This window comes from Haliaeetus leucocephalus, unplaced genomic scaffold (assembly GCF_000737465.1).
Source record: "Haliaeetus leucocephalus isolate CR32 unplaced genomic scaffold, Haliaeetus_leucocephalus-4.0 Scaffold339, whole genome shotgun sequence".
NCBI lineage: Eukaryota > Metazoa > Chordata > Aves > Accipitriformes > Accipitridae > Haliaeetus > Haliaeetus leucocephalus.
In genome coordinates, this window is record NW_010972775.1 from 1,803,822 (window position 1) to 1,820,287 (window position 16,466).

The following is a 16,466-nucleotide window of genomic DNA, read 5'->3' on the forward strand; positions in this document are numbered from 1 at the left end:
GAGCCCCGGCGGGAGTTGGGGAGGGGGGGGTCCCGTCACTCTCGTTGTGGGGGACTCTCGGGGGGGCAGGCGGTGTCCCCCGCCGTTCCCCGTGCGGATGTAGGGAAGGCAGCGTCCCTGGCTGCTTACAAATCCACCCGATTTAAAATGCCATATTTAATGTATAGAGCTAAACCCCACCCCACCCGTGGGACAAAAAAAAAAAAAACCGGCTCCGAGACGAAGTGATTGTTCCCCTTTTGCCCGGGTTGAGCAAAAGGATAACCCATCCCTTCCTTTCTACTGCCAAATATCGCACCCCAAATCCCTGCCTGGCACCCCATCTTTCCACTGCTCCTTCGCAGGCCGTGCCCCGCTTTCCCGCAGGGTCCTGCCTTGCAAGCGGGGAGCTTCTGCTGCACGCCGAGAAGTTAAGCGAGGACTAAAAATAGTCTGGAGTAGAGCTGGGCTCTTTGCTATCACAAAGCCTGGGGTAGAAGAGGAGCAAAGCGGGGGGCTCAGCCCAGGCACCCACAAAAGCTGGGACCAACCCAGACCGGTGGGTGAGGACTTCTTGGACCAGCAGATGTTTTCTTTACACCTCCAGCCATCTCAGGGTGATAATTTGGCAGCTGATAATATGGGTATTATAAAAATGCAGTGTTTTGGCTGCGTGATAGTAAATATGAAATGGGGAATGGGTGATGTATGGTCCCCAGGGTCCCGCTGCAACAAGGGATTTAATTATTCCATGGGTTTCTGAAGGGTTCAGCCATCCTGGCTTGCCGTGCACGAGAGCGTCCCTCTTCCAAGGGATGTGTTTGTGGGGTTCGTTATATCCCAACTTGCAATGAAAGCTCAGGTCCGGGGCAGAGCCCATGCTTTAGCCAGGGCTTACACCGCAGGGATGGGGAAACTGAGTCACGGAAAGGCAAGAGACCCACCGAAGGACTCCTGACTGTACAAGGAGGGTTGGGGACATGGGTGTCCCCTTCCTGTGACACCTCTGAGACGGTCCGGCAGGACTTGTAGGTCATGAAACCTACAAAATATGATTTATTTTAGCATCACCAGGAAAAGGAAAGAGCTCCAAGGGTGAGCGTGAGGGAGATGAGTCACGGTTTCCCTTGCCCAGGCAGCTGAGCGATGCCCTGTCACCCTCTCCCACCATGGCTCCCTCCCTTCCTGGCTGCCTGGGCTTTGGCATAGGACTGGCTCCAGGCTTGTCTGCTTGGGAAAAGGCGAGAGTCAGAGATATGGTTTAAGAAAAAAAGATGGATTATTTGTTTTCCCCAAAGGAGCCTCACGCTTGGGAGGGAAGGAGAGGGGATAGTCCCTCAGAGCTCCTGGGGCAGAGCTGTGCCTCAGTTTCCCCCCCCACCCCTGTGCTTCAGCTTCCCTGCTATGCCTCAGTTTTCCCTGTGGGAGCTGAGCTGAGCAGAGCTTTGGGGCTGCCATTTCCCTGATCAATGGGGATTTAAGGAGGAAAGTGCTGACGGCTGAAGTTGTTCCCACTGCACCCCTGGAAATCAGTGTTGCAACACTGATTTATTGTGAATATGGCCATTGCACCGAAAACCGTCGGTGCTAAAGGCTCAGTGTGAAGCAGCGGGGCTCTGGGATGTGCTGGGACAGGGACGGGACATGGCAGCAGCGATACTGGCTGCGATGTCTGCATCTCATTTATGCTACAAGGGAGGAACGCGGGTCACGAGGGGCCTGATGAGCTCTTGGCACGGCTGGGGAGGGATGCTTGGGAAGCAAGCCATGGTAGCCAGAGGTGCTGGGCAGCTTGCCATTGCCTCTCCCCCCATCCAGCTTTAAGATGCTCTGGTTTTATTCCCCATTTTTTGGGGCAGCCTCGTGCCGGAGACTTTCCTGCCGCAAGCAGGGATGAACCTCGCAGCCCTCAAGCCGCTGGCGGAGCCGGGAATCCGCAAACCTCTTCTGTTTGGTTTTTAGCCATTTTGGATACAGGGAGCAAGTTGCCTCCTCTTGGAGGACAGGGATGTAACAGCCCAACCCTGTGGGGAAAAGCTGGGAAAGAAAGGAACAAAAGGGGAGGAGAAGCAGTGAGGAAGGGAAGAAGCTCACGTGGCTTCCTTCCCTGAGCACCAGCCAGTGCTGCCGGCACAAGAGCTGCCTCTGGGTCCCTCACGTCCCTGATGCAGGGGATGCACCCATCCCTTGGCCAGTGCCAGGCTGGAGGCGAACCCCCTCCTGTGTTTTACGATGGGGTGGGTGCTCTGGTTGCCGCGTGGCAGCCAGAGGGGACGGCTGGCATGGGATCCTGATGCCTGGGGGATGCCGGTCTCTTGCCCTCTCCCGCTCTCTGCCCCTGGTTCGTTCCCAACACCATCTTAGTGTTTTCTTGTATTTTTTCCCCAGCTCAGGGCACTTGATACGAGAGAAAAGACTCCCCGTGAGAACGACGTCCGGGGCTGTGCTCGCTTCTGCTTTCTTACCCAGGCTTTGCTCACCCCAAGGATGCTCTGCCCGCTGCTTGCCCTGGGAGCGCTGGCGCTCAGCCTGGCAGGTGAGCGGGGCTGGAGGGGGTTTTGCGTGGTCTGCCTGTCACCACCCTGAAAGAGATGTCCTGAATACCACATTCATCCCAACAAAGCTGCCTTTCAGCCATGGCTCCTGGTGGCAGCGCCCACAAGGTGTTTCTCCTGTTTTCGTGGTCCTCCAGCTACCCAGGGCATCACCCCGTGGGTGTGATGGCTTCTGGTGCACGCGGGCCACCCTTGTAGCAGGGGACGCCACGTCCCGTGTGCTGCAGCTGAATGGTGAAACCGTGGGATGACTAAATCTTGAAGATTTCTGACTTACCTGGGTCTGTCCCCATGGGCTGCAGCTCCTGGCCTCCCAAGGTTGCAGCACCTCAACCTGGGAGAGACGTCGGGACTGAATCCTCTCGGGATGCCCAGCAGCTAGCAGCAATTTCGGCCAGGCTGGGTAGCGTTCCCAAAACCCGCTGGCATTTATTATTAGCCAGAGGGAGACGTGACGCTCTCGAGTCTGCCAAGAGCCAGGCAGGCTGTCCGAGTGCTCTTCTCCTGCCTGTCTGCCCGTCTGCAGCCCCTGGCAGGTCTCCTCCAGCCCGGCTCCTTCCCGCCGCTCCTCATCCTCCCCATTCAGGCTCTTGCTTAAAATTTAATGTCACGTTGCCGCCCTCGTCCCCAGGGAGGTAATTGCTGCAGGTAATGGCTTTGCTGTGTTCTGCGACGGTGTTGAGGTCAGAATATAAAGCAAATGGTCCAAGGCGAGATTTTTTTCCCCTTTTCCTCCCCATTTTGGAGTTGGGGGGTATTGGTGAATGAAGCGCTGATGGTGCCCCGGGTCTGCTTTGGGGGACATCGCTGCTCACTGCCAACAGGCACCCCAGGACCAGCTCCGCATGCGGAGGGTCCGGCAGCCCTGGCACGATTGGCATTGCTCCCTGACGGAATGGCAAGGTTGGCATCCCGCCGTGGCTGGGCGACGTGGTCGGCATCGTGCTGTGGTACTGGGACGAGGTTGGCATCTTGCCGTGGCATGCCGGTTGGCATCGTGCTGGAGCACTGGTGCCATCTAGAGCTGGCTCGTCCCGTGTCCCTGCTGCTGTCACCCACCAACCTCCTCTCCCCGTGGGGAGAAACCAGGCTGTGTGTCCTGGGTGGGTGCAGGTTTGGGTGCCCGTGGGCGCACCTGGCAGCTGAGGACAGGGATCCCCCAGGTTTGGTGCTGGATGTGGGGCTGTCTCGCTGCCCCACAGAAGGGTGGGCTTGGCTGGGCGTTGGTGCTGGAGAGGGTCCTGAGATGCCACCTGCCAAGGTGTCCCTCCCATGGGCATCCCTCGATTTGCTTAGATGTTATCCAGATGGAGAATTAAGGAGATGCTTCTGCAGGGTCTCAGCACCGCGTGCTTTTGCCCTTGCCACCCTCCTGCAGGTGCTATGGAGATCCAGGTCCCGGATGAGCCCGTGGTGGCTCTTTTTGGCCGAGATGCCACCCTGCGCTGCTCCTTCTCCCCCGAGGCCAACTTCAGCCTCGATGACCTGAGCCTCATCTGGCAGCTGACAGACACCAAGCGCTTGGTCCACAGCTTCTCCGGTGGCCGGGACCAGCTGGCAGACCAGGGTGGGGGCTACGCCAACCGTACGGCCCTCTTCTATGACCAGCTGGCCCAGGGCAATGTCTCGCTGCTCCTCCGACGTGTGGAGATCTCGGATGAGGGCAGCTTCACCTGCTTCGTCCGGGTCCGGGACTACAGCAGCGCGGCTGTGACGTTGCAGGTGGCAGGTGAGAGATGGACAGTTGGGGTGTCCCTATGCGTCTCGCCAAAGAGTAGGGTTCTCCATCATGCTTTGCTCCTTTGTGGAGTCTCTTTCTCTCTCCACCCTTGCTATGTTTTCCCCATGAAGTCAGGTCTCTGTTAGAGACCAACCAGCCGCATCTCCCCAAAATATTGCTGGTGGAGGGTGCAGTCCCTTCCCTCCCATGACAGAGAGGCGCTCAGTTGAGAGGCCACCTGGAAGCATGGCCATAAATGAACCAAAGCTGGGGAGGCTTCAGCTGGTTGGCCTTATCAGCTGGAAGAGTCTGTCCTGGGGCTTGTCCAACCTCTTTGGGTTGCTCCAGATCCTGATCTTTTGGTCTTCTCCATTGCGTCATGCCAGCTCTCCTCTCCCTTGCAGCTCCCTACTCCAAGCCCAATATGAACCTGGAGCCCAACAAGGACTTGAAGCCAGGAGATCTGGCAGCTGTGACTTGCCACGCTTCCCGTGGCTACCCTGAGGCCAGCGTCCTCTGGCAGGACAGCCAGGGTGGTAACATCACAGAAAACATTACCACGTCCCAGGTGGCCAATGAAGAAGGTCTCTTTGATGTGCACAGCGTCCTCCAGGTGCTGGTGGAGCCCAGCAGCACCTACTCCTGCCTGGTGCGAAACCCGGTGCTGCAGCAGGAGACCCAAGCTTCCGTCACCATCACGGGTGAGTCAGTGAGGGCCAAAATTGGGGGAAGCGAGGGATGGGATCTGTCTGAAGAAGGTGACCGTGGTGGCACTGGGTTCCCTCCTGTGGCCCAGAGCCACCCTGGGGGTTGCTACGCCATATCTCCGCTCTAACTCTCTCCCCATGGACCTACAAAGGTGACTTGAGGCTGTGCTGTCCTCCCCTGTCACCCCATGCCAGCTAGAACCAGCATCCTTAGTTCTTAGTCTCTAGCTTTGCTAGTTGCCCCGTTCCAGTCTAAACCACCCCAGAAAGCCAGCACAGGGCATGGTAGTTGTCTTCTCAGCACGTGGCCATGGGATGCTCTTGATTCGGGGTTCTCCATCCCAGCTGCAACAATTCTACTTCGGAAATACAGGCTGGAGGAGCTCGTCAAACACATTCGCTGCTTCGCTCTGAGCTCCTCCCGCTGCTCGCCCGGAGCTCTTTATAACCTTGTGCACTCCCCAGTAGCATTAATTAGTGTTTAATTACGCTTGGTACAGCACTTGCTGGGTTGGGAAGGTGGGTCCCTGGTGGAGTGTAAACTTTTTGGCTGGATGCACCAAACTCTTGCAGGAAAACTTGTGTGGATGCTGCTGGTTGGGGACAGAGGGGTGGCTTTTGGATGGGCTCCCAAGCGTGCGAGCAAATGGTCAGCCTTGGGGTGATGTCTGGGGGGGGACAGGGTTTGGGTCAAGACTTTATTTGAAGAAAGAGCAATATTATGGGAAAAAATCTGATTCCCAGCGCTCGGGGAGGTATCCCCCAAGCCCTGGTGGTCCCCACCAGGTCAGGCAGCAGTGCTCACCGTGGTGGTATTTCTCTTTCCTCCCCCTGCAAGGCCAACACCTCGCCTTCCCCGCCGTGGCTCTGTGGGTAACGGTGGGACTCGCCATCTGCGTCGTGGGGCTGCTCGCCGTCCTGGCGTACGTGTGCCAGAAGAAAATCCGCCAGAGCTGCGAGGAAGAGGAGGAGAATGCAGGTAATATGGCAGCTACCACTCCCCAAAGGGGATGGGGTTTGCAGCAGGTGATGGAGGGTGATGGATGGGGGGAGCTGGGGCAAATTTTAACTGGCATGGATTTGGCTTGGTGGTGGCATCTTTTAAAGGATGAAAGGTTACTTGGAGCTGCTGGGGTTGGCAGGCACCAGCAGATCTGTGCCAGAGAGCCCGTGCTCGTGCATTGCTCCAGGCGGCTATTTCAAACATACACCTGGTTTTCCTGCCACCCAGCGTGTCCCTGCCTTTCACCTTCCTCCTCTGAGCACCCTCTGCGCATCTGGTACCCACAGCCGGGCGTGCGTGGAGCATCTCTGAGAAGGTGCTTCTAGCACTTGCCACTGTGCCACAAGTGCTTTGACACACGGAAATAGCAGGAGAGAGATGCTCCGTGCTCTTGTTTTCTGCATCTGTCTCCTGTTTTTTGGTTTTTTTTTATTATGGAGAGGTGTTTGCACAAAAGGGGGGGCTTTGTTGCTTTAAAAAAGCTGCTGTGCTCTGAAAATGGCTGCAGAAGCAGCTTTGCTGGCGTTCCCCTTTTGTTTTCTCTCACTGCCTCCGCTCTGCCAAAGCCTTTCCCTGCCAGCATTGTGCTGCGGGGCCGGGACCCGCAGGCTCCAGCCCCAGGGGCTACCGCTTTGCTCCCCCTCTCTCTGCCAGGGAGGATGTCAGTACGGATGCCACCACGATGTCTGGCTGTCAGGTGTCCTCAGCGGTGGGGACCGAGAGGGTTTTCCCCTGGCAGATCCCAGGGAATCATCTGCAGGAGATACATATAAAAAAATACGGTTTTTTTTCTTTTTTTTTTCCCCTCTGTAACACAGTATTTTCGCCTTGGCCAGGGGATATGCAGTGCCGTGACACTCAGCAGTGGCCCCGTGCCAGCTGACCTCAGTCCTTTAGCATCAAGACACAGCTCCCAGCCTGTGATGTTTTGCACCAACAGCTGCACGTCCTTAGCAATAACCCTTTGCTGTGGCTCTTGGTCAGCCAGAAACCAGGCAGGGACCGTGCCCGTGAGCCTGGCAGCCGCGGGAGGCAGGAGCAGTGATTTTTGCTGGTCTTTCTGGCTGGGAACTGCATTGTGGCAGGTCTTACCCTTGGGTTGCAAAGCTCCTGGGCTCTAAGACAGGGTGGCAGCCTGGTGGGTGCTGCGGGATGGAGAAGGGGATGCTCATCTCTCGGTGCCGATGGGGTGTCCCGGAAGGCATTGGGGGATCCGTGGTCTCCTGGCTAAGCCCCTCACCGAGCGCCGCTCCAGATGGCAGCTGCGCTATAAATAGGGAGGCGAGCGGCTGTGCTGCGTCACCCAGAGCTGTGGCTTTTTCAGCTTTGTTTGTAGGGGATGTGCCACCCTGCCACAGCCTTGTGCTGGGGGAAATACCCGCCGTGGAGTGCTAGAGGAGGGTGCAGGTGGGTACCAGTTACCTCCTGCCTGAGCATCACCAGCAGCTCGGCAGCGACTGGTCCCGAGAAGACCCCGGGATATGGGGTGATCGTGGGGGGCTCTGAGCAGCCGGGGATGGTGGCAATCCAAGGGGGATTCATCACACCCGGCTGCCCGGGGAGGTGGGATTCAGGGTGGGTGCTGGGGTGTAGCCTGGCAGATGCTTCACACACTTTGGCTTGCTCTTCTGCAGGGACAGAGGAGCAGGATGAGGAGGGGGAAGAACCCAAGACAGGTGGGTGCATGATGCTTGCTTATTACATATGTGAGTGCATTATAGCGTGTGCTTGTGCCACTGTCCCCTACACAAGCAAGCACCCCGGTGTGCTTTGCACCCTCCATCAGTGCTCAGCCCTCCCATGCTCGCCCGTTCTTCGACGTACCCCCTCAGGCTGGCAGCCCCCTGATAAGCCATCCTATCTCTTAATAAAAAAGCACTCGTGGTGCTCTGCTGTCATCAAACGGGTTAGTTATATGCCCAGTGATTGCCTTTATCTGCTGGTGCAGGAGCAAGCCCACTTGGAATGCCAGCTCCTTCACTGCCGGGGAAATTTAGGGACCAGGGGTTTGTTTGCGATGGAAATTGGCAGGTGCAATTATTGGGGTGGGTTCCCCAAAATGGGGCTCTTGGTTGTTTCCTCCGGGGAGCCGTTCCCTTGCAAGCCCCCCATCTTGCACGGTGGGGACTGACCATGTGCTGTTTTGCTTTTCGCAGCTCTGCAGCCGCTAAAGAGCGCGGAGAGCAAAGATGGTGAGTGCGTTTGCCAGGCAGTGGCGTAGGACCATGAGCTGCCTCATGATGAAAGTTTCTTCCTAAGCACACTGGAGATGATGCAATAGATGCTTTACACTAAGATCTGAGCATCTCCATCATCCATCGTTGGGTTTTGGGGTTGGTTTTTTTCCCCCTCCATTTTTTTCAATTTTTTTCATTGTTTTTCCCCAGTTTTCAATCAAATTTTCCCAGATCAGTTATTTCCCAGCACCCGTTTCCACCCCAATTTGGGCTGCGCTTGCCCTGGCCATCACTTGCATCTCCCAGCAGCGGTGGAGCGATGCAACCAACAGCACTGACGTGGCATTTCTTCTGTTATCCTTCCTTTTCTTGGGCAGCTCAGGGCCGAGAAAAGCCTCATGCCACCAACCTGCGTCATTGCGAGGAATTTAAGTCTTTTTTTTGAGCTTTGCCATCAGTTTGCTGAGAGGAGGGGAACTGCTGGGGTCTGTCCTCACCTTGCGGAGAGGGAGGCATGAGCTTCATCCCACCCCATGCAGAATTCCCCACCAGCAGCCTGGTACCAAATTTCTGGTGGAAGTTCATGAGAATTGGAGTCCCAGCTCCTGTTTCTGCCTTTCAGTATCTTCTTCCAACCTCCCAGCTCGATGCTGCCAACAGCCCATCACCCAGCCCAGCCCAGTGATGGCCTCCAGCACTTTCCGTGCCTGGTCAGCCTCACTCCTCCCCGACTCATCCTTGTCCCAAGATCTCAATCTTTTAATTTATTTCCTTTCTTATTAAAGGCAGAGGCTTGGCCTCCGCTGCTGGTGAATCACTGCTAATTTAACCCTCCCTTCCTCTTTTATTAACAGCCCTGTTTTTTCTCTAATGCCGTTTTCCCCCCCACCCCAATAGGTTTATAAAAGCCTTTTCTCCCTTCCCCTTCACACCTTTAGTGAAGCATGAACCGACTCAGCTTTTCCTCTTTTTTTTTTTCCTTCTCCCTGCCCTTATCTCCCCCTCGCAAGCTGCCACAGCCCATGCTCAGCTTCCCAGCACCTTGGCTTTTCATCCCCTGATGCAGCCTGTTTGCTTAACCCGATGTGCGAGACATCTCCCGCTTGCTCCTCGACCACTTTTTCAGCAGAAACAAAGCTTGAATAATAACATCTCCCAGGGTTTGCCAGCTGCGGGGGCGTTTCTAGCCGGGAGGATGGATGGAGGGATAAAAACACACCTACGTGTGCTTGGTTGTATTTGCCTGAGGCTGGCATCAGCCCTGGGAGTGGGGATCTCAGTTTTCCAGGGCAGGGAGAGCCCAGAGCTACCAGTGACCAAATTAACTCATTAATTTGGACCTGGGAATTATTATTCTTTTTTAATGTCTTTGCCAATTTGTATTTAGTCTTTTGCTTTCTCCCCAGATAATGAGCAAGAAATTGATTGATGGGAGCTGGGACACCCCCCAAGCAGCACCCTGTGCCCTGGACCAGCCGAGATGTCCCCAGTGGGGACGAGCTCCAGGTCCCCTGGGGAGGGCACAGACCTGCTGCCACCCTTCATCCTGGGGCCCCATCACCCTCCTCCTTCCCCGGCCGTGTCTTTGGGGCACCCTGGGGCTGGAGAGAGGCTGTGTCTCTTTATCCCCGGTGAGTCCCGAAGACTGGTCCATCCTTCCCAGGGATGGCGTGCATTGGGTGGAGGCTCTTCCCTGTCTGTCTGTCCGTCTCTACGTGGGGCTGAGAGCAACCAGGGTCGCCCGTTCCCCCTGGCACCCTCTGTGCCTGCTCACGTGCAGCCACAGCTGAGCCAGCCGCCTTGCAGGTGCCTTCCAGAGCAAATTTCGGTGCCCTTTCCAAGCCCAGAGGCCTTGAGAGAGATGATGGGCTCAGCGAGGTCCATGGGAGCGACCGATGGAGCCCTAGAGGCTCTGGGAAGATGGATGGGACCTGCGGAACCCCCAGGCATGGGGGGACAGAGCCGGTGCTCTCAGCCCCGGTGGATGCACCTCTCCGGGGACATGTGGGGACGATTATTTTTTCACGTTGCACCACTGTGGTTCCCGCTGGACTTTTATTTTTGCCTTAAATGCAAAAACCCATTGGGGTGGTTATCCCCTGCCTCAAATTAACCTGTTTGGTTTTTTTTTTCGGGGGGGGGGGAAAGGCGGGGCTTGGAGGGGGGAACCTGCCGGACAGGTGAAGCCCCGCCTCTCCTCCCCGTGGTGACAAAGGTGATGCTTTGAGGGCTAAAGCACTGGTGGGGATGAACCTGGCTGGTGTGTGGGGTTGAGCCCTCATGTGTCGCATGGGATCTGGGGTCTTTGCCCCTGTGTGTGTCCTGGGGGTCCTTCCTCTGCTGCTGGGTACCTGCAGGGTGCATGGGGGCACCCAGGCCACCGGGGTGAACAGGGTGCATGTCCCTGGTCCCGTTCCAGTGGGTGGAGAAGTTCCTGCTGTGCCCCTCTGGCTCTTCTGCTGGTTTTCGTCGTTATTTAAAATCCAGAATCTAAAGGGGATTTTTGTGCCTTGAACAAATAAATTCGGGGGTTGTTTTGGACAATGCTTTCTGGGCTCAGTGTGGTCTCTGGGATGCAGCTTTAGCTGTAATTAGTTTAGATATTAAAATTCCTGGAGCAAAACCTTTATGTCCCCCTTTCAGCCCAGCCCCATCTGTCCCTCGGTCCCCTGCTGCCACCACAGCACCTTGCACCGTGCTGCCCTCATCCATCACCCAGCGCAGGGAGAAAACTGCTCCAGTGATGGAGTGATGCCTGCCCTCATCCCTCTTCTTTATTTTAATACCTTGAGCAGCAGAACAAAGAGCAAAATCCCCAAGGGACGTCGTCATCTGTCTGAGATCGCTCCAAAATTCGGGCTGGTTAATCCCATCGATGGGATGCAAGCGGGGTCTGATGGGGGCCGGCGGGGAAGGGACCTTCCTAAATCACCCATGGAGGATTATTTTTAGCTGTCCTTCCCCGGGCAAGAAGCCAGGCTCTGCATTTCGATAGAAAAATATTTCTAAAAGCGAGACAAGGGAAAGCGTGCTGGTATCAAACTCAGATTAGGGAGGGGATGGATGGCGATTTCATTTAGGGGCTTTAATGTACAGCCTGAATTAAGCACCGGTGCAATTTTTAACAAGGTGCCAGGAGGTACCATTAATATTATTTAGCACCCAGGCACTGGGCTGGGGGAATGGAGCCATTAACCACCTCCAGCTCCTTGGCGGGCAGTGGGATGAGTTGTCCCCATGTCCAGGACATCCTTAAAGGTCCTGAGGTGGTACCAGCATCCCTGGGGATGTCTTCTCCAGCTAGGAGCTTTCGGGGGCATTTCTCTGGGCAGATTTGAGGGTTTTTTTGGTAAAATGCAGCCTGGGCCATGCAGGGAAGGGAGATCTTGAGGGTGGCGAGGGAGGAAATCATAATTAAGCTGTGGCAGCCCAGGGAAAATACTGCTTAGGTGGCTCAGGCTGATGATCCCAAACTGTGAGCTTTTGCTCACTGCTGTCCCTGGGAGGATGTGCTGTGCTTTGGGATGGGATAAAGCACCCCAGGAGGAGCTTAGTTGTCCCCCTTGCCCCCAGGTGCCATCCTGGGGCTGTCCAGGTGATGGGTCTTTTTAGGGGAGGAAACCATCCACCCTCTTCTTCAATGTCTCCTTAATCCAACATGCTTGTTTATGGGTGCTGTGGATGAGACCCAGGCAGGGATGAGGCTGGTTGGCTGTGATGTCGCAGTTCTGAGGGTTTTTTTCCATTCCCCCAAATCCCCAACTTCCTTCTCCACCTGCTCCCGGATAACAGCAAACCTGGCAGCTGGGAAAATGGGATTTAACTGGGATGCAGAGTGCAAAGGATCCGGTACTGAGAGCTGGCAGCAGCTCAGCTGCCAGAGCTCGCTCATGTTTGCTCTCATCCCTCCCGGGAGCAGGCGAGGCTGTGAGTTCATCCGAACACCCTCAACGGGTAAAAAACAACAAAAAAATCACATTTGGCAGGTTATTTCAGAAAATGCTGGATGATTCTCTCCCTGGCACTGATCGATGGTGGCTTGGTTTCCCCATCAATAACAAATAAAGGGCTCCTGCTTCTTCTATTGACCTAATTCCGGAGGGAGGGGAGGATAGAGATGCTGAGCCTTGTTGCTGCCTCCCCCTCTGAGGACCGCATGGGATGGATGATGGGATGGGATGGGATGGATGATGCCCCCGCAGCGCTGGGGCAGCATTGCTGCCTGTCCCTGTTGTCCCCTTGTCCTGCCCCGGTTTACGGATGGGGCCGTGTCCCTGCAGGCAGCAGGGATGCTCTGGAAACCCCCTGTAAGGTGGGTTGGATCCAAGAGCTGCCCCGCACCCATGGGTGCCCCTGTCCTGCAGTGTGTGTCAGCGGTGTTTTCCAGAGATGAAGGATTTGCAAGAAGCACCATTTTCTACATGGGCTTGTTTCTGTGGGGTGATGTGCCTTTCATCATGATGAGCAGGATCCGGCTCCGACACTGCCTCCAATTACCCAATTCTTGGCCTCAAAATTATCAGGCTAGACCCGAATTCAGCTGGAAAGCTCAGAGCAACCTGGCTGAGCTGCTTTCTGATTTTAAGACCACTACAAACGTAGCATCTGACTTTCCCAGGGAAAGCAGAGCCCAGAAACAGCCCTGGGGCTGGGTCTTCCTGCGGCTCAGCTGATGAAGGCAAGGAGCAAAGCCCTGAGGCCAAGGCTGTGAGCCTGGGGGGGAGCTCATCTTAGGGAGATGGAATTTAAAAAATCACTTTCTACCTCTGCTCATAGCTTTTCCTGGGAAGCAACATTCCCAAAAAGATTTACATTGTCTAAAAATTCAGGATTTGTTGTGAACAACTAGTTTTTATTTTATTTGCCTTCTGTTTCCTCCCAGTGCAACAACTGGGATGGAGAAACCACCCAGCTCTGTGCCAGCTCTGCTCAGGGAATCTGCTTTCCGTGGGCAAGCAGGAGCCAATGCAAAGCACTGGCACGCTCAGAAGCTCCTTTTCGGCAAAGAAAGGCCTTGAAAAACTCTCCACTGCCATCGATCCTGGTTCCCAAGTCCTTTTGATGGGGGATGAAGAGTGCCGTGGTATTCCGGAGGGAACCGCATGGAGTTGGCACTTTCAGAGCCAGTTTCTTCCTCCCAGGACCCATTTTTGGGAGCCCAATCCCAAGTGGGTTGTTCCCTGCAGCCACAATGCATCTGGTCCCGCTAAGTCAGAGTTAATGGAGGGGTTGAGAGACATTTTAATTACAGATTCGGCTGTCCTGCATGATTTATTCCAGGTAACTCAAGCAATTTATCCATCAGCAGTTATAAGGGATCTGAAGCAGAAAGAAAGTGCAGGGACTATTTATCGCAGTGACTCAGAAGTCGTTTAAGAGAGATTTGAAACGAAACGGTGATGTTGCTTAAAAAAACCCTACCTGGCATTAAGAAGTTGTCTCCAGCCAGGAAAATTAATGAGCGATATCATTTTCAAACTCCAATTCACCTCTTTTCCTGCGTTAGCCAAGCAGGGTTTGTTTCTCTTTGGGATGCGCAGCCGAAGCGTGGCATGGGGATGAGGGAATTGGGGTGATGTTTCAATGTCATTTTATGATTGGGTGGCATTTCAATGTCATTTTACGATCATTACTCATGGTGGGTAAGACAAAGCCCCCCAGCAATGCTTTTGCAAGCGGGATCTGAGCTGGCACGCTGCAGGCTCAGTGGTAGCATCATTTTCTCTGGGACCATCGAGGAGAGGTTGGTGTTGCTTAATGAGCCTTAGAGAAGCATGTGGTATCTCAGGTAAGGAGATGTTGCTTAAACAGTGCCAAAGAAGTATTCAGTTCCCCTATTAATACACTGGAGTATTTAACACTCCAGTGAAAAAGCACCCTGGCAAATAAATGGATGCCTTCAGATGAGCCATCTAGAGAAAAAGTACTGATGGTGCAGTTCTTTTCCGTGCCCGACAAAGAAATGCTTTTTCTTCTCTCAGTTGGTGAAGTTGTGTACAAAAGTGAAAAATTCAACAGAAGGCCCATCCCAAAGGGACAGTGTGATACTGCTTCCTACAGCATGGATCAAAGACTTCCACCATGGGATTCATCCTGCTCAACCAAAGGCTTTCCAAGGAGTGTGGATGGGGCACACGCAACTGTTGACCTTCCCCTTCTAGCAGGGACTCAGTAAAGACACCGAGCTCCTGTTAGCCCAGGGAAGGACAGACTACTGCAGCAAAAAGGAGATGGCCCCCAGTGTCCTTCATTGCTGGAGGAAATCTATAGTCAGAGGACTTTGCAGATGGAAAGGGCTATTCCTTCAGAGCTATTAAATACAGATTACAGTGATGGATGCGGCACTTGCTGCGGTACGAGGGCTGGGATGTGGTGGATGTTTTGGTTTTGGTTTTGTTTTTTGCTGCTTAGTGATCTTTTTTGCACCCAAATGAGAATAAAAGCTGTTCCTTACCCAACAGGTTCAGGCTTTTAAGGCCAGTGAATCTCCCATCTGTGTTTGGTCCCACATGCCTGAATTTATTTTCCACCATCCCGCTCCCACTGCTTTGACCTGTCAACCTTTGGCTGGAGCTATTGCAAGGTGCGAGAAACCCATCTTTGAGCAGAGAAACTTTGGGCTGTGGTAGCGTGAGACACGGGGCTTGGGCTGAATGTGGCTCCTTGGGTTTCTAGATGAGCTGCATCTCTCCCTTTGGAACAGGAGCAAAGGTGCGTGCGGTGCAGGCACCCATCCACGTAGACCTGGTTCCCCATAGAGATGGTTTACGGGAGGTTGGGTGAATCAATCCCTGGACCTTCAGTGCTATGTCCTGCTGCCGGGCTGGGTGATGGGGCTGTGGGCAGCATGAGCATCACCTCCCATCCTCCTGGATGCCTTCAGCTGCAGGAGCCGCCTTGAGCAAACCCAGCTTGTGAGGTAAAAGACACCAACCTAGCACAGGGATGAGCTGGGTTTGGAGCTGATCCACTGCTTGCTGAATTAATAAAGAGGGCTTGAGCCACCAGAGAGGTTTTTCTTGTTGTATCATTTATTCATCACTCATAAAAATATCAGGGGCAAGGCTGGGACATGGAGATCATGCCAGAAAAGGATGGCGTGCGTGCGTGTGGCATTATTCACGCTTCAGGGAGATGACAGCCAATGCCTAATGCATGGGCCAGCAAGGGAAGGGGATCCCGCCAGGAATTTGGGTGCACCCCCACAGTCCTGGTGGGACCTTTGCTCATCCAGCTCATCGCTGCGATCTCCCCTACAAACAAACGGTGCAGGTCACCCCCACCCCAAACCCATCCCACAGATCCTAGCAGACCAGGAGGAAGATGCTTCAGCCAATAAACCCCATTTCCCCGGGCACCCGTGTAAAGCACCATTAGAAATTCAACACGAATACAACCACTCAGGCTAAAAAACCCCTCCCGGCTTGTTCAGCTGCACTGTTCAAGAGCAGGTGTGCACAGGGCATCACCCCATGTCAAGGGGACCCCGCTCACCAAGCTCTGCCCCTGCAGCAAGCAGCTTTGAGTGACCCCCCAACCTCTTCATCCAGCTCAGCGATGTAGAGCCATTAGTCATCGTACTGTACACACGAGCAGCTGTGCCAATTAGCATAATTAACACATGAGGGCCAATTAATCTCTTGATTATGCCTGCCATTCACTTATCAGCTGCTATTATGGGAAGATCGGCTTTTGTACCTCTGCTTTCTATGCAAATAAGCCGGTTATGACGCCTTCATTACTTGATATACAATTACCCAGCGCAGATACCCATGAAATCGAGCACGGACAGATTGCCAACACACACGGTCCAGAGCCCAGGTGGATTTTGCAGCTCAAGTCCTCTCCGTTTCTGAACATGCCACCTTGAGTGGTGCTCCAGGACCTGGGTTTTGGGGAATTGCTGATGCTGATGATGTGGGGGAGACCAGAGGAGAAATGCTTGTGGGACTCTGACCAAGCCCTTGCCAAGTTGGTGGCCAAGATTGGCTCCACCTCATAGAGCGAGAAGGACACGGGCAGAGGGCTTGTGGCCAGTTGGCCACTGAGGTGGCAGCAGCTTGCCTGAACAGGCAAGACGGAGGGACACAGGACAAACTGCTCCAGGGCAATTTCCAGTGGCAAGTCCAGGGAAATCACCCTCCATGCCCTGAGAGGGAGGGATGGTCCCAGCTGATTCCCATTGCCCTGGGCTGCTCCTGGCTGGGTGGGGGCCTGCCTGCAGCCCCCAGGTGTGTGGCTGGGCTGGGGTGGGCTGCTGGGAGTGCTGGTATAAAAGGCTCCTGAGCAGCATCTCCTCTATGAGCTGGTTTTCCTGGAATCAGG

At 54.7% G+C, this 16,466-nt stretch overlaps 1 protein-coding gene across 1 annotated transcript in view; it reads left to right on the forward strand.

The window, feature by feature from the left end:
* The window catches only part of CD276 (CD276 molecule), an 18,191-nt gene extending 8,610 nt beyond the window's left edge, over positions 1-9,581 (forward strand). The window contains exons 2-8 of the mRNA XM_010572235.1: positions 2,368-2,515; positions 3,913-4,263; positions 4,659-4,955; positions 5,800-5,940; positions 7,599-7,640; positions 8,121-8,156; positions 9,548-9,581. Of these exons, the coding sequence (XP_010570537.1) occupies positions 2,368-2,515; positions 3,913-4,263; positions 4,659-4,955; positions 5,800-5,940; positions 7,599-7,640; positions 8,121-8,156; positions 9,548-9,570 (1,038 nt within the window). The 3' untranslated portion in view covers positions 9,571-9,581. The remainder of the gene's footprint in view (positions 1-2,367; positions 2,516-3,912; positions 4,264-4,658; positions 4,956-5,799; positions 5,941-7,598; positions 7,641-8,120; positions 8,157-9,547) is intronic.
* The last annotated feature ends 6,885 nt before the right edge of the window (positions 9,582-16,466 follow it).